The sequence below is a fragment of the Pristis pectinata genome, chromosome 25 (assembly GCF_009764475.1).
Source record: "Pristis pectinata isolate sPriPec2 chromosome 25, sPriPec2.1.pri, whole genome shotgun sequence".
NCBI classification, from domain to species: Eukaryota; Metazoa; Chordata; class Chondrichthyes; order Rhinopristiformes; family Pristidae; genus Pristis; species Pristis pectinata.
The window spans coordinates 22,367,144-22,391,655 of record NC_067429.1 but is presented as its reverse complement, the minus strand read 5'-3'; the positions used below and the strand labels follow the sequence as shown (position 1 = coordinate 22,391,655).

Sequence of the window (24,512 nt, the reverse complement as noted above, 5' to 3'; positions counted from 1 at the left end):
CAGCTGGAATTAACACTGGCCTCACCCTATAATATCATAGGGCATACATCAAGGTTGTACACTGGTCTCATTGGTGCACCGAAGCAACGGCAGACGTAGTTAAAAACATTTTTCCCAATCTTGGGGCATCCCAAATCGCTTGGCAGCCAATACATTGCTTTGTGTGTAAAACAGACAAATTAGCGGCCAATTCCCAGGAGCAATAATGTAGAAAATAATCCGGCAATAGTGATATTAGCTAAGGGGTAATTATTGACCCAAGTTACTTGCCTAACCCGTCAGCAGCTTTCAGCGGCTTATCTATAATATGTCTATCTGAGAGACCAGACCAGATAGCGGTTTAGCTTTGGCGCAAAAGACATACTCGGGTCTCCACGCAAAACGATGTGGAGCGCGGATCCAGCCGTGTGATTTAGCGAGAATCCTGTCAAGGAGCTGCCGCCTCAATCGATGCCAGTTTCACAGCCGGGCGGGAGAACGGAATCGGGTGCGTAGGATGAATGACACTCTCTCCTCAGAAAACCTGTCACGGGACAGCTGTCTGAATCTACGTGTGCTCGGAATTTCATGTATTGTAGAGTACTTTCTAACTCGGAGCTTGAACACAGTATAAAAGGTGGCAAGTGTATTGGAGATGGTGTTCAGAGCTAATTGATTGAAATCATGGGTCAGAAAATAAACTCAGGGGAAGGTCCTGGAACACTAATACCCACCAAGAATTGCCAAGTGTACGCTCACGACTGATGGTCTCTGGTTTAAAGAGGAGCCTTGCTACATAACCTTTATTTAAAGGCTTTCTTTTGGGGTTGGAGCTGACGATCTGGTTTGCAATATGTCAGATGGCTGTGGACGGGGAGGGGATGATGGATCCAGCCAGCCAACCAGTGACAAGCTGCAAAAGATGACTTCAATGAAAGTGCGGCGTGTCCAGCCTACGAGCGCAGTCCTGGTCCAGGAACAGTCAATCTCGGCCTTTGATATTCAGCTCCCAAACTGGGGCAATGGAGATGGAATAAAGGGTTCAGTGCAAATCGTACAGTGCAGTGTACCGGAGCCCGGCCGCTGGAAGTCACCAGTGAGCTTCACTCTGACAGGAGTCAGGATGAGAACCGCCCCGTTTCTGCTGCTTTTTGCAGCGGTGAGTGATATTTACTTGATTTTTGTTTGAAGTCTGTGTGCGCGATCGCAAATATAATGGACCCACGTCTCCCTACCTGTCGGGGGAAATGTGCCGATAAATAGACACAGTTAACGCTTCGTTATTCAGCAGAACAGTTCCCAGATATCAGATTAGACAGTTTCAAATAAATGCAACCACTCCGGTTGGGAAGGGGCTCTTATTTCTGGAGATTGCTCCCGCAGCTGCAGTTCACAGGAGAGTTGAGCTCCCAATGAACGGTGTAATCGCAGCAGAGAGACGGGAAAAGGGAATCCCGTCTTTTAGCAACTTTCTGAGAATCCCCTTCGCGTTTTATCCACAGCTTCCCGTTTGACAAGATGACTTCGCCCCAGGGAAAATATTTAACTTCGGGGGGAAATGTGCAAATTTAATTTCCATTTTGAAGCGATTGGCTCCAATTCATCAGCAGTACCAGGGCAGGTTACAGATGTTTCGTTTGGGTGTCTTTTGGTTTGTGCAGGCACACCTACGCCTGCCACAATGTGCGGGGGTTATCGCCGTGCGTGTCCCATGGTTTCTGGTTAGATTGAAACGCTCGTTTTTCTGACATTATCCCATCACTTTGGGCTCCAGGGCTCTGACTGTGCCTCTCTCTCTCTACCTCTTCGCCCGCCTGCTTGAAACCAATCGATTCTCCACAATGAATGGGGACCGATGTCAAAGTCATTTAAATGTTGATGCTTTAACATTGTCCTCGGGCTTGGCGAGGGTTGGGCGGGTGGAGATGGGGGTCTGCTTGCGTCCAGATGCAAGAGGGAGGGGGGAGTCATTTCCATTCAGTGAAGGGACACTAACAAGGAAACGTGTCCACTCAATTATCGTGGAAGATCCCCGGCAGGCCGTGTTAGTAATTTACCTGCTTCTCTCCAGCCTTGGGTAATCCGGATCTACGGGGAGTTCTTACAATAGGCAGAGCAACAAACAAACTGCTTCAGGAACTCAACAGGTCAGACAGCCTCTGTGGAGGGAAGTGGACAGTCGCCGTTTCCAGATGAAGGGAAGGGCGACTGTCTATTTCCCTCCACAGACGCTGCCTGACCTGCTGAGTTCCTCCAGCAGTTTTTTTTTGCTCCAGATTCCAGCATCTATAGTCTCTCGGATCTCCAGTTTGATTTTTGAAACGTGCGGGAAAGCTTGGAGCAGCCGGAGCGCGACGCGTTGGGAACATTTAATCCTTCAGGGCGATTGAATAAGTGAAGCAGCTCTGAATTCTGCCCATGCACCGGTCCGTGCTGTTTAAAAGCAGGCGCCACTGCCACAGTTTCAACTCGCCGGCAGTCAGTCTGTGAAATTATTTTGTACCGAAAAGAGTGGAGGAGGGAGTTTTTTTTAACAACAGAACAAAGTTTCAAAACATAGTTCCGTGGCTTGTTTCACCGGCCTTTTCGGTACCATTTCACAGACTGATTGCCGGTGGGTTGAAACTGTGACAGTAGCGCCTGCTTTTAAAAAGCACGGACCCGTGCATAAGCTGAATTCAGAGCTGCTTCACTCTCATTCAATTACCCCGAAGGAATGAAGTGTAGCGTTGTGTGCGGGAACTCCGGAGGGAAGGCAATCTGTCAATTGCATCGGTGTATTGTATAAATGTGTTTACTGTAATCTGCATCAATACGGAAAGGGCGAACACTAAACTGGAAAACCTGATGGTGCTACAAACCAGAAATGGGGTGAATAGAAAGATGTCAAAAAGGTAAAAAGAAGCCCTCTCCCAAAGCGTTACGCACGGTCAGTTGTTACCTTTTTAAGCTTGTGCAATCATATAACCAAGAGAGAGGACTTGGAAGCGTCCAATAAACTGTATGGGAGTTTGCAAACCAACTCCGGCAACCAGTTCGTCGAATGTGACCAGCAAGGGGCGCAATTGTAAATGACCCCGAGTAAAGATTGTTTGGGGAGTTGTAGACCACTTACCAGGATAGACGGAGAAACATTGTCTAATATTTGTCTCTAAGACAGCAGTTGCGTTATTTAGAGCATCCGGCCAGTTAGATTACAACGATGTACCCACGAACTGAGTTTAGGAATCTATCTTTTTGCGGCTGCTCCATTTCTCTACGCAGCCTGCGAATTGGTTAATAAAGGGCTCAGGATTATCACTGGATGAACGAAAGGCGGTGATTTTGTTTTACACAGATAAGGTTGGTGGGACTTGGACTGCCTGGCAAAAGCTGGGGATTTTGACAGCAAGTGTTAATATGATTTAAAGGGGAATTGAGTAGATAATTGGAAAGGAAGGACATACAGAAACACGGCTGTGAGAGTGAAAATGATTATAACAGGTGGTTCCAGTTAAAGTTCGAGTGGGACCCATGTCGTGGGCCAAGAGTGTAACATTTATAATCTTCGTTACATCAGGCAGAGGGAGACACAGCCCTGCGGTCTCTTTATGCAATTAATATAATCATGATTCCGGCGACAAAGTTTCACAGTCCCTCCTCAATCTTGTCCCCGTGTAGTCTTATTGCAGATTTCCCCACTTGCAAGTTTTGTGTCATGTGCAGAATTGGGTCTTCCATCTGAAACATTAACAGGTTTTTCTTTCCACAGATGCTGCTTGACTGGCTGAGTTCTTCTATCGTATCTGTCTGTGTTTCAGATTGCAGCATCTGCAGTTTTTGTTTCAAATTATTCTCTGTGTCTCCATGTGTAAACCATTGACATATTAAAAACAGGCATGGTCCAGGTACTGAACATTGGTGTTCAAAACACTCCAAAGCTGTCAGTAACTCTAACTCCCAAAGCAAAATATTGTGATGTTGGGAACCTGAAATGAAACAGAAAGTGTCATAAATGCTCAGCGAGTCAGGCAGCATCTGTGGAGAGGGAAACAGGTAATGTTTCATCAGAACTAGCAAACTTACTAAAAAAAACTGAAAATGCTGGAAAGGCTCAGCTAGAAGGGTCGAATGGCCTGTTTTCTGTGCTGTATTGTTCTATAGTTCTATGGTTCTAAGTCAGGCAGCATCTGTGGAGAGAGAAATGGGTAACATTTCAGGTCTAAAATGCTTCATCTGAACTGGGGATTGTCTTAAGGGTTTTCCACCTGAAAAATTACCTGTTTCCCTCTCCACAGATGCTGTTTTGACCTGCTGAGTGTTTCCAACATTTTCTGTTTTGCCTTTCAGATTTCCAGCATCTGTAATTTTCTTTACTTTGGATTTTTCTTTACTTTTCTGATTTTTAATCACTTCAGTTGTAGCTCTCTGAGTGCCTGCAGAAAGATGATTCATGATAGCCCTCTTGGTCCTGAGTCAAATCACTCACAGGCATAGGGTCTCCTTAATTTTTGGTTGTGCTTCAAAGACGTGAGTCATAGAGTCATTCAGCACAGAGATAGGCCCTTCAACCAAGGTGCCTACCTAAACTAGTCCCATTTGCCTGCATTTGGCCCGTATCCCTCTAAACCTTTCTATCCATATACCTGTCTAAATGTCCCTTAAATGTTGTAATTGTACCAACCTGTACCACTTCCTCTGGCAGCTTGTTCTGTATACCCACCACCCTGTGTATGAAAAACTTGCCCCACAGGTCCCCTTTAAATCTTTACCCTCTCACCTTAATCCTATGCCCTCTAGTTTTCGATTGGGAAAATGACTGTGACCATTCACCTTATCTATGCCAATGTACCTCCTGAGGACATCAGCAAAGTGATCACCATTTTATTGCAGGAGGACAATTAGAGAGCAATGGTTCACACCAGGTTCCTGGCACAGCAGCGTGGTCAGCAATACATCTCTCTACATATAATGATATTTTAACCCTGTTTGGCACTAATTCCATTTTTGGGAATGCATCCTGAGCACTAATTAAGGTACCAGTGTATTTTTTCCACTTAATTTTGACTATACCAAGTGTATATGTTCAGTATCAGTATGTACAAATTAATAAGGATTAGCTCTGATGAAAGGTCATTGATATGAAATATTAATTCTCTTGCCCTGCCACAGATACTGCCTGATCTGCTGAGTACTTCCATCATTTTCTGTTTTATTTCAGATTAATCAAATACTTCTTTCTATCTCCCAGCCAGTTTTGTATCTACACTATCACAGCCTTCTCTAACTCATGATCATTGCTGACAAGTTTAATGGACAGTACTTTATCAAGTTATTTTTATAACTCTGTGCACACCACCAACTACAGAGTCCTTGTCCAATTTCTCTGCTACGTCATCCCAAAGATCAATAAAGATAGATAAATAAATACAATCTGTCCCTAGTAAATCTGTGCTGGCTCCTGTTTATTCATCCAGTTGGTTGCTGAGGCACTCATTAATTTTCTCAATTATTGTTTCTAAAGATTTTACCCACCTCTGTCTTTAAACTATAATTGTCGAATTAATCCTTCTCTCCTTACAAACAAGAGTACAATTTTACTAGTCCTTTAGCACCTTTCCTGCATTAGGGAGGACTGAAACATTGGCAATTTCTGCCTTTTATTCCCTTCAGCAGCTGAGGATCCATCTTGATCACACCGGGTAACTTGGCTAACTCTCATCAGCCTTTCTTGTTCCTCCTCTTATCTGTTATCTTAATACAGACCTCATTTAACACTTCAACCTTGTCTTCTACCTCTACTAACAGACATCCATTTGGTTCCCATTTGTCTCAGCTGCATGCCCTACATCCACTGCTAATGTTCCTGCATAAGACTTTTGTGTCAGCCACTGCTTTTTTCTCGTATTGTTCCTCTGTTCCACATTTCCATTTTAACACTGTCTACTTTTTTTATATTTGGCCTAAATCTCCATTATATTTTCAAGCTAACGTTAATTACGTGCTCCCTTTTCTGATTCACCTTACTTTCCTTGTCATCAAAAGAAGTCTGGCTGTGGCTGTCCTACTGTTTCCCTTTATACAAATGTTCCCAGACTATACCTGAACTTTTGCTTCCATAGGCACCCATTCCTCATTACTCTTTGACCTGGGTCACATTCCTCCTCATTTCACTGAAATTTGCCATCTTCCAGTGAAGTACTTTTTATTTTAGATTGCTCTTTGTCCTCCTCCATAATAACTCCAAACTTTACAATACTAAATAAGTTTATTTGTTTGAGTCTTAATAATCTGTAATTTGCTATATTATCTTTCACATTTGTTTTACCTCGTATACCTGACCAAGTAGCATGTTTAGAGGAAGTAAGTAGTAACTAATAAGCATAACTTGTAAACTGGCATTCTGAACATCTTTTGTGCGGATAGAAATTCATTCTCCATTATCTGTGCTAATCAATATTAATTGCAAGATCAACTCTTCTGAGACACATTTCCACTGAAGTCAATGGAGTTGAAGCAGGATTCAGCATGCATACCTCAATGTATTGCACATTTGGCCTATACAACAGAAGACACATTTCTGCCTGTAATCTTTGCAATCATTACAAACTCACTCACAATGCTTAGCATCCTTCTTAATTACATGGTACCACAATGCCAATGCCTTAGCTTGTGGGAATGTAAGAACGAAATAAAGCCTTTCAGTTAGTCACATTTGAATCTGATTCATTCCCTTATGCTATAATTACATCCTCCGCTCCCCCTGAATCGGCAGTCATCTAATTCCCTATGGAATGGTCCCAATCTTCCTGGCATCAACCCACACCATCATTTGCATTAGCCTTACTTGATTCTGCTCTGTGTATGATTTTTATTTTCAAATTATTAGACCCTTATTTCAAATAAGATCCCATTTCTGCTACGCTATTTTAGAAATTGTCCAACCTACCCTGAAGGAGGAGTGAAGGTGGAGTAAGGATGGAGTAAAGTTTGTGCAGTACGGGAAGATGTGGGATGTGGGACGGAAAAGGCAGGGATGATAAGGAGTCTATACTGAGTTGAAATATGCTGTGGTGGGTGGACTAGGAAGAAGGTGAATCACAATAGGATGCACTGGGAAGGAGAAGGGAGAGATACAGGTAACAAGGAAGGAAACAGACTGGAAAGATGTTTCCAAAACTTCAGTGCTGCATGAATTGCTGCACTGATCTCAGAAAATCAAAGGTGAACTTTCCAATGGCTTATCCTGATTAAAGTTTATTTTAATGTTGTAAATGTTCTCGGTGATCCCCAGGAAAGAAATATCAGTGGATTTGCATACCATCACTGATTGGATTAACTCAGAAGCCTTTTCACTTTATGTTAAGGAAAATCAGAACGGACATACAGCTGAGCAAATAGAATGAACTCCACATGTATTTATGCAAAATATCAAGTATGAATCAGATCTGACCTCTGTTACTTACCCTATCACCATATTGTCATGGTAGTACAATTTATTTACTTAATGCTTTAGTACAATAGGATTATTCTCCCAGGCGTAATATAGATTGAAACTGGTAACTTAATCCATGACAGAAAGTGATTAAAACAAATAAATAAAAACCGGCTAAAAGCAATACTTCTAAGAACATAAAAGGACATCTCGTCAACATAAAGAACAAATTTGTATGGTGTTTTATAATCTAGAAACTATTAGAAAGTAGTTATTCCTTGGAAATATGAGCCTTGACTAAGGCTCAGGGTTTTTCTGTTGTATGATCCCTCATCCTGTTTTCTATGATGATCGTACTCATTACCTCAGCCCCAAAGACGAGTGCAGGATAGATAATAGGATTGGGGAACAATTCTGGAAGGCTGCAAACCGGTGGAAGACCATGTTGGGAGTCTGCAACATGGAGGGTATTGGATTGTATGGCAGATAGGTGGTCCACAGTATGAGGGGGTAGCAGGTGAGGTTGGTGGAAGTTGTAAAAAAAACAGCCTTCACCTTGCCATTTAACTAATTCTATAACACTGCACTGGCAAAAGGCAATCATGCTTTTTCTCACACACAGTGTGTAATACATTTATTATTGACTGTTAGTTGGCAATTCAGTGCAGATATTCTGTTAACCATTCCAAATTGGACAGCTGTCAGCTGGAGCTTCGTGCTTTATCTGCTTGAGCTGTACGGAGTAGGCAAGCTGTCAGCATGACATCCCCTGGAAGAATCTTGCACTTCTCTGCCATTTTGATCCCTGATGACTTTGTCTCTCTTACTACTGCAAGCTTATTCTACAACATTTGGCTCAGATCCTAAGTACTCTTTTCCACTTAGACATTTCACTTTCGTTATCCTTGTTGTCTTAGATGCCTCCTTTTTTTTTCTACTGTGTAACAGTTCCTTGTAATTTAGTAGTTGCATCATAGTTCCAGCTGCTAGTCACCGCAGGCTGGTGGTTTAGCTTATTTTAGCACAGTCTGCAACAGGCTATTTTCTCCATTTGACCCATCCCTTACCTTAGTATGAATCAGATTCAAACTCTGTTACCTACCCTATCACCATATTGTCATGGCATTCATTGCCAAAGTCTTTCAAATGTGTTTATGGATTTTGAGTATTCTACTTATCAATGGAAAACGTAGACATGATTAGTCAAATATCATTTCCTTCAGTTTATTTCTAACAGAGTTTGGGAAGGGGAAGTTCCTTTTCACTGACTGTAACCCAAACAGTGCTAGAAAGCTCACTACCTCCTTTACAGAGTAGCCTTCACATTCTGTAAGTTGACTGGTTTATCCAGCTAGCATAAAATTTGAAATAGAAATAAAATTTGTTTCTTGCAAGTGAGGTGGATGTCCACACTCATTAGATAACACAGACAATAAATATATGGAAAACCACCCTGACTGTAAAGTGTTACAGCAAGTCAGTTTCTTGTTACTCAAAGAGAGAGGGGGTGAAAGAACTGCAACTTTTTCATTATGGTGCCTTTTAAGCTGATTAACACAATTGTTCTTGTAAACAATGAAATTAATAGCTGACAAACAATTTTTTCAGAAATGGTAATTCTTTACATCTAACACTTTCTGGAAGAAGCTTCACCCAATCAATCACATAAAAAAAGATATCTGAGAATATGTTTACATTAGAGATATGAGATCCTGCAGCAAGAGAAAGAAGATTGTCACGTTTTTTGTTTTGTTTCCTTTATTGTGTTTATTTCCATGACTATGGAGGAAGAACGTGATAGAGTGGGAGAGAAGAAGAGGGGATTTGGCTATGAAGGACATTGTGTGTGGTTAAAATAAAAGTTGAAGTTTAAAGTTAGTCAAACATTGGCAGAATTGGATTATTTTGACACAGAATTGCAATTATTCATTTCTGCTTCAGTCTGCAACCAAGCCCTTAGAGCTGTTACACCAAGCTTGAACAGTGTTCAAATTAATTGACTGCAACCACTTCCTTTTCTCTCCTATACTACAATGCAAACTAGACTGCACTAGTTGGAGGAGTGTGCTCCATCCACTCTTAACCACTTACTCTCCATGATACATTTTCCCATTCCTTAAAAAAAGATTTCAAGGATTCTTTCCCTGTTTTTATTGTATCCGGTGATCCTTGCTTTCTCTTTGGATTCTGAATCCAAATCTTGCTCACAGATTTCCATCTGTTGCCGCTGAGTCACTTTCTGTCGGCAGAGTGGAAGTTGGTTGTGCATTTTTCTATGGATTAAGAGTCTAAATTTAATGGAGGACTCGGGCTTCGGTTCGGAGGACTTCGGAGCAGCTAAGTGTTTTCCCTGTTTATCACTTTTATTAGGGTTTTTGGGTGTAAGGGTTAGTTTTTTGTGAGGGTTTTTAGTGTAAGGTTTAGATTTTTTAGTAAGTTTTTTAAGTAGTCGAGTGGGGGCTGGACTGCGCAGGCGCGGCGCGGGCAGCTTAAAAAGCAAACAGCCTAGAGAGCGGGCAGCGTCGGAGCGGGCAGCGGAGTGAGTGGGAGCAGAGTGTTCTGGGCTTTGGCTCAAGGGGCTTCGGCGCGAAGGGGCAAGGAGGGTAAGTAGCTGGTAAGTAGGTAAAGGCAAGGTTTAACTTTTGGTCATTATAGATTTGTAGGTGGGACTAACTAGGGAAAAAAAAAGGTAGTCAGATGGAGGACATGGTGGTGTGCTGCAGCTGTTTGATGTGGGAACTCGTGGACCTTGCTGCGGTCCAAGATGGCCACGTCTGCAGTAAGTGCTTGAGGCTGGATGAACTTCGGCTCAGAGTTGATGAGCTGGAGTCGCAGCTACAAACACTGCGCAGCATAAGGGAGGGAGAGAGTTTTGTAGACACGTTACATCAGGTGACAGTCACCCCCCTTAGGGTAGGTACATCTGAGGTTCAGGAGGCAGATAGAATGGTGACGGTCAGGGGAGGGAAGAGGAAGAAGAAGTCAGGCAGGCAGACAGGACAGAGAGCCCCGGAGGCTGTTCCCCTCAGTAACAAGTTTTCTGCCTTGGAAGCTGTTGAGCGGGATGACCTGCAGGGGCCTAGCTGCAGTTACCAGGTCTCTGGCACTGGGACTGGTTCTGCTGCTCAGAAGGGAAGGGTGGGAAAGAGACATGCGGTGGTGATAGGGGACTCGATAGTCAGGGAAACAGACAGGAGGTTCTGTGGCAGTGAGCATGAATCCCGGATGGTATGTTGCCTCCCAGGTGCCAGGGTCCGGGATGTCACTGATTGGGTCCACAGAATTCTTGAGTGGGAGGGAGAGCAGCCAGAGGTTGTGGTCCATATTGGCACCAATGACATAGGTAGGAAGGGGGATGAGGTCCTGAAGAGTGAGTTCAGGGAGCTAGGCAGAAAATTGAGGAACAGGACCTCAAGGGTAGCAATCTTGGGATTGCTGCCAGTGCCACGTGATAGTGAAGGTAGGAATAGGAGGAGGTGGCAGATAAATGTGTGGCTGAGAAGTTGGTGCAGGAGGGAGGGTTTTAGATTTCTGGATCATTGGGATCTCTTCTCGGGAAGGTGGGACCTGTACAGAGAGGACGGGTTACACCCGAACCAGAAGGGGGCCAATATCCTTGCGGCGAGATTTGCTAGGGTGGTACAGGAGGGTTTAACCTAGTTTGTGAGGGGGAAGGGAACCGGAGGAGTAGGTCAGAGGAAGAAGGGAATGGGGAAAAGTTAGATCAAACAGGCAGAGAGGCTTTGGGGAAGGAGAAGCAGAATACAGGCTGTAAAAGTAGTAAGGTAGATGGACTGAAGTGTGTTTACTTAAATGCAAGAAGTGTCAGGAATAAGGGGGATGAACTGAGGGCTTGGATAAGTATGGGGGACTATGATATCGTGGCTATTACCGAGACGTGGCTGACGTCAGGAGATGAGTGGATATTGAATATTCCTGGTTTTCGGTGTTTTAAGAGGGATAGGGAAGGGGGGAGAAGAGGGGGAGGGGTGGCGATACTGGTCAGGGACACTGTTACGGCTGTGGAAAAGATGGATGTTGTAGAAGGATCATCTCTAGAGTCCGTATGGGTGGAGTTAAGGAACAAGAAAGGAGCAGTTACTCTATTAGGAGTATTCTATAGGCGCCCCGGTAGCAGTAGAGATATAGAGGAGCAGATTGGCAGGCAGTGTTTGGAGAGAAGCAGAAATAACAGGGTTATTATAATGGGAGACTTCAACTTCCCAAATATAGACTGGAACCTGCTTAGTGCCAAAGGTTTAGATGGGACAGAATTTGTTAAGTGTGTCCAGGAGGGATTCCTGACGCAGTATGTTGACAGGCCGACTAGAGGGAATGCCATGTTAGATCTAGTTTTAGGAAATGAACCGGGACAGGTGAAGGATCTATTGGTGGGTGAGCATTTGGGGGACAGTGACCATTGCTCCATAACCTTTAAAATTGTCATGGACAGGGACAGGTGCAGAGAGGACAAGAGGTTTTTCAATTGGGGAAGGGCTAACTACGAGGCTATAAGGAGAGAACTTGGGAGTGTAAATTGGGATGTCCTTTTTGAAGGAAAATGTACCATGGGGATGTGGTCGATATTCAGGGATCTTATGCAGGATGTTAGAGATAAATATGTCCCGGTGAGGCAGAGAAGGAATGGCAGGGTGAAGGAACCGTGGGTGACGAGAGAGGTGGAATGACTTGTTAGGGAGAAGAAGGTAACATACGTGAGGTATAAGCAGCAAGGTTCAGACAGGGCCCGTGAGGAATATAGGGTAGCGAGGAAGGAACTTAAGAAAGGGCTGAGGAGAGCTAGAAGGGGACATGAAAAGGCTTTGGCTAGTAGGGTTAAGGAAAATCCCAAGGCCTTTTTCAAGTACGTGAAGGGTAGGAGGATGGCTAGGGTGAAGGTAGGTCCGATTAAGGACAAAGGTGGGAGAATTTGCCTGGAGACGGCAGAAGTGGGAGAAGTTCTCAATGAGTACTTCTCTTCAGTATTCACCAGGGAGAGGGGTCTTGATGATGCGGAAGGGAGTGCTGGTAGGGGTAATGTTCTTGAGGTTGTTGATATCAAGAGAGAGGATGTGTTGAAGTTGTTAAATAATATTAAGACAGATAAATCTCTGGGGCCTGACGGGATTTTCCCCAGGCTGCTTCGAGAGGCTAGGGAGGAGATTGCTGAACCGCTGGTAAGGATCTTTGAGTCCTCGTTGTCTACAGGGGTGGTGCTGGAGGATTGGAGGGTTGCGAATGTGGTCCCCTTGTTCAAAAAAGGTAATAGGGATAGGCCAGGGAATTATAGACCGGTGAGTCTCACGTCTGTGGTGGGTAAGCTGTTAGAAAGGATTCTAAGAGATAGGATTTATGAACACCTCGAGAATCATGGACTGATTAGGGACAGCCAGCATGGCTTTGTGAAGGGAAGATCTTGCCTCACAAGCCTGATAGAGTTCTTTGAGGAGGTGACCAGGAAGATTGATGAGGGCAGTGTGGTGGATGTGGTTTACATGGATTTTAGTAAGGCGTTTGATAAGGTTCCTCATGGTAGGCTTCTTCAGAAGGTCAGAGGCCGAGGGATCCAAGGAAGCTTGGCTGTGTGGATTAGGAATTGGCTTGCATGTAGAAAGCAGAGGGTTGTGGTGGAGGGAGTGCCCTCGGATTGGAAGGCAGTGACTAGTGGTGTCCCGCGGGGATCGGTTCTGGGACCTCTACTTTTTGTGATATTTATAGATGACTTAGATGAGGGGGTGGAGGGCTGGGTTAGTAACTTTGCGGACGACACTAAGATAGGCGGTGTTGTGGATAGTGTGGAGAGCTGTTGGAGCTTACAGAGGGATATTGATAGGATGCAGAACTGGGCTGACAAGTGGCAGATGGAGTTCAATCTGGAGAAGTGTGAGGTGGTACACTTTGGAAGGACAAACTCCAGGGCAGAGTACAGGGTAAACGGCAAGGTACTTGGCAGTGTGGAGGAGCAGAGGGATCTGGGGGTTCATGTTCACAGTTCGTTGAAAGTTGCCTCACAGGTGGAAAGAGCAGTAAAGAAGGCCAATGGGATGTTGGCTTTCATAAGTCACGGGATTGAGTTTAAGAGCCGCGAGGTTATGATGCAGCTTTACAAAACTCTAGTTAGGCCACACTTAGAGTACTGTGTTCAGTTCTGGTCGCCTCATTATAGGAAGGATGTGGAGGCATTGGAGAGGGTGCAGAGGAGATTTACCAGGATGCTGCCTGGATTGGAGAGTATTGAATATGAGGAGAGGCTTAAGGTGCTAGGGCTTTATTCACTGGAAAGGAGGAGGGATGAGAGGAGACATGATAGAGGTATATAAAATATTGAGAGGAATAGATAGAGTAGACAGTCAGCGCCTCCTTCCCAGGGCACCAATGCTCAAGACGAGAGGTCATGGCTTTAAGGTTATGGGTGGGAGGTTCAGGGGAGATGTCAGAGGGAGGTTTTTCACCCAAAGAGTGGTTGGTGCATGGAATGCACTGCCTGGGGTGGTGGTGGAGGCAGATACATTGAACAGGTTCAAGAGCTTGTTGGATAGGCATATGGAGGAACGTGAGATAGAGGGATATGCGGGAGGAAGGGGTTAGGTAGTGTGAGGGTGGTCTGATGGACGGCACGACACGGTGGGCCGAAGGGCCTGTTTTGTGCTGTATGGTTCTATGGCTAGAGATTGCACTGATAAAATATGCTTCCTGCTCTAAGCACTCTATAACAGTGAGGTTTGCTTGGTGTAAGTAGGCATTTGGTATATACATCAAGAAGAATGACTATGGAAAAAAAATAGGAATAAGAAGGCCTTATATCCTTATGCCTATTGCCAATAGTTAACTCATGATGTAACAACTGTGTGTATTTAAATTTTGAAATGCACTTTAAGTGATGGTAGGTGCATGGAAACAATTTAATAGATCATACAATAATTGGTGTGCAGCAAGACTAAAACAACATATGCCCTTTTAATCTAGTCAATTTACTCCACTTTTAGAGAAATCTTATTAAATTTTGAACTGTCTTTCATAGGTAATATTATAGCATTAAATTAACTAAGCAATTTGCAAGGTTGACTTCCTACTTAGATCAAGTTTTTAGCCATCATTAATAATATCTCACAGAAAGTATTTAAAGTCCATCAGACCATCAAAGAGAAAATTCTGTTCCTCTTCTGAATGCTGGAGAAAGTCCTTGTAAGAAAAACAGGAAGAAAGGTTTCCTGTGATTAATTTTTTGAGCAATGCTGGTGTATCCAACTTCAAAACAAATCAGGCACTTGTTCCGGTTGTGCATGTATCTTTGCATTTGTATATGGGCAAGATAGTTGCCTTTGTCACTTCACTTGATATTGCTGTTATTGCATGGCTTGAACAGACACATAGAAAAAAAATATAGAAAGAGTAACCAAATCTCTCACAACAATTAGTCCCCTTATGAATATCTTTGTGTGGTTGGAGATATTGCTTATCTGGATGGTTTTGGGGGTAAGTATGTAATATGCACATTCTCTGTAGATGGTTTGCTCTTGTATTGAAGTGCTTACTACATTATGATAATCAGTCCTGATTAAAGTTATGACCCTATGGCAAAACTACCAGCATAACTGAATTAATTCTAATATACATTGAAGGATAATGATGAATTGATGCATTTCTATCTACAATAACCAAGGAGACCCGCAGTTTAGAAAAATAATGGCTGCTGATCAAAAGTGACATTAACATTAAATCTACTTAGTTTTCCAAGACTTATGTCTCTGGTTCTTGCATATAATTTGAAAGGATGGATTCCCAGCAATTTAATGAGAGAAATCTCATTCTTGAATTCAAAATCAAAATATTCTTCAGAAAGTATTCAATCTCTATGACCCATGGTCAATAATTTTGAGAAAAAGAGAAATTACAAGCTCTTCATTTAAACTAGTTAAATATCATGCAGAGCCTTTAAACCTCACAGCATCCCGTGAAGCTGATTGGCAATTTGTTAACTTAGTCAGTTTACTGTTCTGGACATTGACCAATTAATTTGAATTGTTTACACTCTTGATGCTTTTCCAACCTCATATCAAAAATCTTTCTCCTTTTTGATTTTTTAAAAGAAGTTCTTTTGATTGTCCATTGGAATCTGTGGATGTAGCCTGTGGATACTACAGATGATCCCTTTGAGGTGATTTGATGCAACTGATCCAACAGTTGATGACGGGTTGCTTGTGAACTGAATATAACAGGCCCTTAGTGTCCTGGTCAACATTCATCTTCAACTAAGGTCAATTAAACAGACTGTCTGGTCATTACCATAGAGCTGCAGGTGGAATTTTCCCATGTGCAAATTAACTGCCACATTCCCCACTTTACACCAGAAATTTAATTGTTGGCAAGTTTGGAAGCACTCAATTGAGCAGAAAGCACTTCATGGCATCCCGGAGCTCCAAAAGGTGCCACATAAATACAAGTCTCTTTTAAAAGCTGGCATATTTATAACATGAAATTTGACCTAATACTTATCCTTTGAGCAAAAACTCTTCATCATGTGTATCCGTCCTTTTCCCAGATCCCTTTTAACCTTTTCTCTTTCATCCATTTTTCCAAACCAGTCTTGAATGCTGACAAAGTAACTACCTCACCATAAATTCTGGAAAGGAAATCCACATCTGCACAACTTGCTTGTAACTATTTTTTCCCTTTCTCATCAATGTAAGTCTAGAATGGGGCAGGGGTTGTGAGGGTGGAGAGGAAGATATAGCCACACACACACTAAAGGCATGTGTCTTCCCCCCATCTCTTTTGTGCTGCTGTACTGTGACTACTACTGACTGAGTCACTTCCCATGTTTCCCAATGGCAGAAACATAACAATTGCGATCTCTTCAGGCATCTGTTGTCAGAGATTTTGAAGATCACATTTTATTGTAGTAATTGGTGGAAGCTACCCTAATGATTCTTTAAAGATAAATTTCCCCCTTTTTTTAAGAGGTCTTCTGATTAAGCATCAATACTAAACACCGGGAAAGGGAATCAAAAACTAGAGGGCCTTAGCTTAAGGTGAGAGGAGAAAAATTTAAACGGAACCTTCTTCACTCAGAGGATGGTGCGTATGTACAACGAGCTGCCAGAGAAAGTGGTAGATGCAGGTACAATAACAACATTTAAAAGACATTTGAACAGGTACATGGATAGGAAATGTTGAGAGGGATATGGGCCAAACATGGGAAAATGGCGCTAGCTTATAACTTACCTTGGTCAGCATAGACAAGATGGACCAAAGGGCCTGTTTCTGTGCTGCATTACTCTATGACTCTATGACATCATCTATTTAGAACATCAAGTAAGGGTGAAATCCAGTCTTTAGGCACACCTTTCTTTGTACTTGTATTTCCTGCAGAATTTCCTCGTCTTCTTGTGTTTCCAATGTGAACATTTCACTTACATTCACAATGCTTCCCAAAACAAATCACAACTTGTTTGTTTCATTTGAAATTTTGTCACTTTCTGTGGCAGCCAATTTGCATAAAGCAAGTTGTTTCAAACAGCAAATAATTATTTTGGTTGGAGGAAGTTAGGAGACCAAATGAACGTCATGCTTTTCTTTAAATACCGTTGGGACAGTTGTTGGGGACAAGAAAGGAAGACCGTTCAGCTTCTTGAGCTTGTCCTGCCGATCAGCTAAACCAAGGTTAATTTATATTTGATGCATTCTAACTGGCTTGGTTAGTAACCTTTAGTGATATTGCCTAACAAAACTTTTATCAATTTCAGTCTTGCAATGTTCTGTTGACTAGCCCGGAAGAAGAGTGTGCTATATGAAAAAGTGCATCCTGCCAATTTTAAGGCCATGTCACATATCTCCACCAATAAGGGGAACAGTTTCTTTTAACCTACCTTGTCAACTCAATTTTAAATAGATCATCCATCAAAGATGTACAGGCCTGGTCCTGATACTTTAACTTCTGTGAACTTGCATTGTACCCTCTCCAAGGCCAATCTGTCCTTCCTAAGGAGCAGTGGGCAGAACTGAATACAGGCTGCCTGATGGGGTTGAACCAGAGATAAACACCCTCATTCCAGTAACCTATTGCAAATTTTGTACTTGCTGACTAGATTTCAGGGATTTCTGTACATGTCCTTGTTATTTGTGAGAAATAGGTGCATAGACTTCCTGTGGATAACAAAGAAACACTGATACTGTTAAGGTCACTGTCAATGGCAGCAATACTGCAGTGACATACAATGATCACCCCCTCCATGGATATAACAACTTCTATGTAAGTTTCGGTCTGTAGGTAAACCTGACGCCTGGCCTGGCTGTGCTCCTGGCTCCCACTCTGTATCCTAGTTCTGACCACACAAGGGTCCACAATTAGGCCCCTAGTCTCCCCGACCCGGACCTCACGAATACATGGATTCACAGATGACGTCAACAGATAACAAGGACTTATTTGAATTACTAAATCTCTTGCCATTCTACTGTTCTGAGCTTCTCCACATTTTTAATACCATGACTCATTTTCCTTATTTTTGTATCCTATGTCTATTTGAACCAAGCAGAGAGGACTTCAGATTAGTCTTTCAACTCCTTCAATATGGTACCAGAATACAAATTCAGCTCCCAGGAGTCTCAGACTTGAAGGTTGGTGCATGTCCCAGTAAGCTGATCAGATATTTTCGATATTGCCACTTTTGCACATTTTAAACACATTCCACATTAAAAACATCATCATCAACCTGAATAGCCTATTCACGAAAGCTAAAGGAATTGGGTTACAAGTACTTGCATTTTTGCCATTGATGTCAGCTGGATTATATGTTAAGAATTCCCTTTCAATTTATCGTCAGTTTTGGTAAACTGCCATGAGGAATTTAATTACATTTTCAAGCAGATGATTTTGACAGGAGTGACTTACCTCAACCAAGCCCCACAGAGGCAGTGTGAGCAGTGCGAGCTCTCTTTTGACTTGGCCAGTTTGACCCTCTGCCAGCTCAGCAATTATCTGCAGACGGCTTGTAAAGAAGTAGTCAGCTTGAAGCTCAAGGATAAAAGCAATCAATGCACTGTCATGTGAAAAATCCATTGACCCTTCAATTGATACTTTATGCATATAGCATAATATCCATTTGCTATGAATTTCCCTGTTGGTATGAAATGCATATGCAGCATGCAACAAAATAGAAGAAATATACAGAATAATGTACGAAGCGGCTGATTATGAAGTCCAAAAAATTGCTCCATTTTAGGTATCATTCCCCACATGTTGTTAAGTGCAATTGTGTTGTGATTCAATTTGAGAAGACATCATTATGGAAGGAGATAATTGCAAGCACAACAAACTATTATCTTCTCATCCCCAAGGGAGTTCCACTCTCAAGCTTGTTACTAATTGGCTTCAGAATTGTAAATTGACTCCGAGGAGTGTCTACATTCTCACAAAGAGTTAATGGAAGGTGCTGGTCTGATGTTTGATTCATCTAGAGATATTAGGGCAGATTTTCTGAAGTCACAGGATGCTTTCCTCTGGGACACTGTTTGTTCAAAATGAGACCCCTGTATGCAGAGCTCCTTCCACTCCTGTGTAACATAGAAGCTGCCTCATACTTACATCATGTACTCACAGAATGGTTTTGACATCTGGTGAGACATACTCCTTGGCTCATCAATTATTAAAGCTGTCAGTGTTATTGGGGCTATTGAATAAACCTTCAGTTACACTTGGAATCTGTTTAAAAATGGGTATTTCTTTAATACTTAACACAAAAAATACACAATTCCAGTCGGTACAGGTCTGTCACTGTATAACACTGGGTGGGTACTGGAAACCAGGATCTGTCTCATAAATAATTAAAGAGCAATAAGATATCATTCACAGTAAATATGGATAGTCAGAACCTGGAAGGTGGTCAGGATGAGGGTGAGATGTATAAATGAATTTTTAAAAGACAAATAATGTTTGACAAATTTGATGACACTTTTTGATGAGGTGACTAATGCCTATGAACAAAATGAATCCAAAATGTAATAGATTTAGGCAGAAAATATAAGGGCAGGAGGAATATAATGCTAGCATATGAATGAGGAGAAAATGGGTGATTTGAAGGCAAGTTATGAACCTGACTTAGAAACTGGCTGAGTGGTAGGAGACTGACTGTAGAGAAACAGGGAGGTGTTAAGTTGCTTGAGTGTAGCAAGACATTTCCTACAAATATCCATATTGGGCCTAAAACTATTCACAGAATTTATAGAACAATTTGGAGATAAAACCACAAATGCAAATCAGTCAATGATGTAACCACCACAGATGGAAGCTTAAAATACAAAATAATAGGAATTGATGACTGAATCAGCAAGTAGGTGAGAAATGTGAGGTCATCCACTTTGAACTTAGAAACAGGTTGGTAAAATAGAAAAGGTGCAAAGGGTGCTTGTGAATAGAATATGAGCAGATACAACATTAAATAGGTTGAGATAGGAATACATGTTATAATGCATAAGCACACGGCATTAATGGATATGGGGGTGAGCCCTATGATTGTCCTGCTTTACCGCTCCACACTTACCCCACGTGTATCTTACCTCTGGATATCATTTTATCCTCCTCTAATTTTATTCATGCACCCTTTAGATTTCAAGGAGATTGAAAAAGAACTTGGGAATTATAGTAAACATTTAGTAGCATTCTCCCTTCAGGATGATGTTCTGTTGATTCTATTCTATGCAAAATTCAATTGTAACATTGCCAGATTTTCACTGAAACCCACTTAAAAGTAAAAGCAGAGGTTGTATCTGGAGATGCCTCAAAGCATTTAGTTAAACTGTAGATTTAGGCAGAAATTTGATATTATAAAGAATATAGACTATTGTACATTTGTTGAAAAGGGATGAAAATTATCTACATGCTGAATGGGTTTGCATTATTTCAAGGAGATTCAAAGGGGACTTGGGAATTATAGTAAATGTTTAGTAACATTCCCTTCTCTGGTTGAAAATTTCGATGATTTCAGCCCCAGGGCCAGATTAAACTTCATTACACAGGCTGAATTTTGGTGCAGTAGTGAGGAGTGTTGCATTGTCATAGGCACTGTCTTCTGAAAGGCATGGTCATTTGGTGTGCTGATTACCTGTCTAGTCTTTCTTTTGACTTGAGGTGTCTGCTGTAGATGGTCCAGGGTCTCAGGACATACAGGATGACAGGGATCACTGCTGCCCGATGGACCATGTGTTTGTGCCAGGTCTGGGGTCTTGAGCTTCAAATACCCCTCTCCCTTTATTTCACTGTCGACTGTCAGTTTGCTCCCTCTCATGTGTAGGTATTGAAGATCCTATAACTTTGCCAGGTGGAGTATTGGGGATTCTTGCTGAAGAAGATTAACTTGTAAAAGGATTAGATCTAAGCACATTGCCTAAAAGTAGCAAAAGATCCTAGGTCATGCTGAAACCCTTTTATGATTGTATTGTTTCCTTATTTCCCCTTTCTGGAACTTTAATCTAGAAACACATTTGTTGCTGAGCATCCTTTATCGGTTTTCAGTTCCCAGGCATTTGCAGAGTTAGATGCACTTGTTGCTCCAGTTCTGTGGCAATAGCTCTGTTGGCACTACAAGATTTGAAAATCTCAAGCTAACTGTTTCATTAAAAGCATCCCAACTGCAGTATGTCCTCTTTTCAGTGATCCTAAATAAAAGCAGGCATATCTCCAAGATAATCATCCAGCGACATCTTATTGAGATTCCACCAACCATATTTGGAGGCAATGTCAGCAGTTGTGACCTAACTCACAAAGACAGTGGACAGGCATATGCAGAGATGTCGACCATCTATATAAGCACACTTGCAACCATCTCTCATTGTAGAGCTGTCACATATTGAATCGAGCGTTATCTGTATCCTTGGGGTCTGGCTTCATCCATTGCCAGCCAACTTTTAGGATGGTGCCATGAGTGGCATAGCAGATCTTCACACTCATCACATGGAGTGCCACCTCCACTCGAGCAGATATCAAAGAGGTTGGGTGCTGGCCATATTCAGCCATCCGTAGACCTGAATCTACATCTTGGATTCCCCTTTTACTTCTTCTTGGGCAGTCCCCATTTTGGTTGTGACACGTTACTCTGTATTCTGTTATTGTTTTTACCCTGTACTACCTCAATGCACTGTGTAATGAATTGATCTGTACGGACGGTACGTAAGACAAGTTTTTCACTGTACCTCGGTTCAAGTGACAGTAAACCAATACCAACACCCTCAGGGACAACTTGGCTCCAAGGATCACTTGCTTCTAATTACAATTCTGTGGGATCTGAGGAGGCTGATGAGGCCAATGTGGGAACTGCAGACTCTTCCAAAATGGGGCTGAAGGTGCCTGATATCACAGGTGGGTGGATAGTTTGTGAAGTGGTGCACTCCTTCCTCCCTTTACACAGGGCTTTTATGTGCTTCTGGTGCATGGACTTCTCAATACTATTGTAAGTGCTCTTTCTCCACTTTGGGCAGTTGTGGGCCAGATGTTGCCAAGAGATGGTGAGGATGTTACAGTTTTGAGTACATCCTTGAATCTTTTCACAGAGGATATCCAGTGTTGTGGGTGTTTTTAGTAAACAAATTCATTGGACAGAAAATGGTACAGAATCTGCTGTACGATTGTGTAGGTAGAGACACAGAGAACTTACAACAAAAGATGGAACCATTCAGCCCATCATATCTATGCTGGCTGTAAAAAAACTTTAACCAGCTGAACCATACCTTGTAGCGCTTGATCAGTAGTCCTGCAGGTCACAGCTCTTCAAATACATGTCAAAGCTCTGTTTAATTGTGATGAGGATTTCCTTCTCCACTACTCTGTCAGGCAGAGTGTTACAGACCCTCACCATCCTCTGTGTGAAAATACTTTTCTTCAGTTCTCCTATTATCCTTCTATAATTGCATCAAAACTATGGCCCCTGGTTTTTAGCCATTCAACTGAAAGAAATAGATCTTTCATATTCTATACACTTCAATTAAGCTTCTCCCCAGTCTCCTGTGTTCCAAAGAAAGCAATCTCAGTTTATTCAATCTTTCATCATAACCAAAATGTTCCAGCCCTTGCATCATCCTCATAAATCTCTTCTGCACCCTCTCATGTCTTTTCGGTAAGGTGGCAACCAGAAATGTACACAGTACTTAAGGTTGTATTCAATTTGTTTGATATTCTTATTGCTTGAGTTGCTCAGGTCTCTCATTGTTATAATTTGGTTAATGGATTTGTTTGGCATTTAATCTGTAAATTAAGGAAGTTGTGTTATTTTGGTGTCTTCAAGGAGTCTAAGTAGCTGATGTGTCCGGGCTTCAATTAAGATAAACTGAAGAGAGATGTATTGGTATATTATTGTCACTTGTACCGAGGTACAGTGAAAAACTTGTCTTGCATACCAATCGTACAGATCCATTGTATTCCTGTTCTTCCCACAACTTTGCCTTTTATAATGGAACAAGTGAAAACAGTCAGGGAGTTAGGCTAATAGTATGATTATTTTAAAATATCTCTTGTAATCAAACCAGGTACAGAAAGCTGAAGTCCATAAATATAACAATCCCATCTATCATATTTCAGCTGTGTAATTGGTTTTGGACCTCAAGCTTATTTTATACAGGTTTTTTTGTACTGGCGCACTAAAACTATTGGAGTGTGTTTCTTTCAGAAACAGCATAGAATAGAGAGAAAGTGCATTGACAGCCTATTTTATGACAATTTCATTTTACTTCTCCTTTGGGCTCCCTTAAAACTGTCAATGTTTGCTTTGCATTATCACTCAACAAATAATGTCATGTCACTTATCTCTTGGAATACAAAAACAAAATTCCTAGGAAAAAGTAGTCTAGGTCAGGCAAAAAAACATAGAACTTGGATGTTTCCCAGCCTGCCAATAATTAGTTACAAAATGTAAACAAATCATTATTTATTTTCTTGCCACGTTTCTGTGATTTTTGGCTCTAAAATACTTTCATTGTTCACGTGTCTAATTCCATTCTCTCTTTGATATCTGCTCAAATGAAAGTGGCACACCACCATGAGAGTGATGATGGTGGCTATCTTAAGGCACCATGCTTGCAAGTGGATGGAGACAATCTGGTGCAGATAACTATTATTTCAGTCTGTGGCAGCCCTGTGATGTGATTGTTGCAAGCCACTTGCAGAAGATAGACAGATGTGCTGATTTGTGTGACGGTTCAGAACTGCTGAGTTTCCTGTTAATAACCTTTTAAGGATAAAAGACTTCATAGATTACATTTATGCTGTACTGCTATTTTCTACTTTGTAGAGTATATAACATGCATTAATCTTATTTGACTTTTTCTTACTAATAATTCCAATGAGTGTAAATTGGTTGCACTAGTTGATAAGGTGCAAAGAAAGATTTATAAAATGCTTGTACAAACATATTGAGGTGCAAATTACACAGTAACTTCGAATGTTTTCCATTACTTCTTTATTTCAAATGCAATTACAACTAATGGGATAATGTTTCTCATTTCATGGGTCTGGAATTCCCAAGTGAACGTGTTTGCTGCAGCCCAATCCACCTCCTTATTGGTGCAAGTATCTAACACAAACTGCTGCTAATTGAATACTAATCACCATAAATTGGCAGTTAGTTTGGGCTATTGGGGATTCCATCTGTGAAATGGAGAATGCAAAGAGAGTATTTCCCTTACTCCAGACTTACCCCCAATTTTTGAATATAAACTGTAGCAAAAGCACGCAAACAACAAATACTTTAGCTAGTTGAAATCTGAAATAAAATAAAATCAGAAAATGCTAAAATACTCGGTAAGTTGGGTAGCATTGGGGTTGGGGTGGGAGAGGGATGAAACAGAGTCAATGTTTCAAGTCAATGACTATTAATTAGAACTGGGAATAGTTAGAAATAAGGAAGTTGCAGGAAGGTATTAGTGTGTTGAGGAGAGAGCAAGAGGAAAGATTTGTGCTAGTCCTGAAGGCATAACCCTTCGGTTATGATGAAAAATCACTAAACTGAAACATTAACTCTCTTTCTCTCTACAAATGCTGCCTGACTTTCTGAGAATATTGTTTAATTCCAGCAAGTATTGTTGATATGTTTCAATACTATTAAAATAAAATGCATTCACTTTTAACATTGAG

General features: G+C 41.8%; 1 protein-coding gene across 2 annotated transcripts in view; it reads left to right on the top strand.

The window, feature by feature from the left end:
- Positions 1-812: 812 nt before the first annotated feature.
- LOC127583121 (tumor necrosis factor receptor superfamily member 16-like) overlaps positions 813-24,512 on the top strand; it is a 114,640-nt gene continuing 90,940 nt past the window's right edge. Inside the window, exon 1 of one of the 2 annotated variants that reach the window (XM_052038895.1) lies at positions 813-1,138. In XM_052038895.1, the coding sequence (XP_051894855.1) occupies positions 833-1,138 (306 nt within the window). In that variant the 5' untranslated portion in view covers positions 813-832. The remainder of the gene's footprint in view (positions 1,139-24,512) is intronic. The other variant, XM_052038894.1, reaches the window with a different exon arrangement.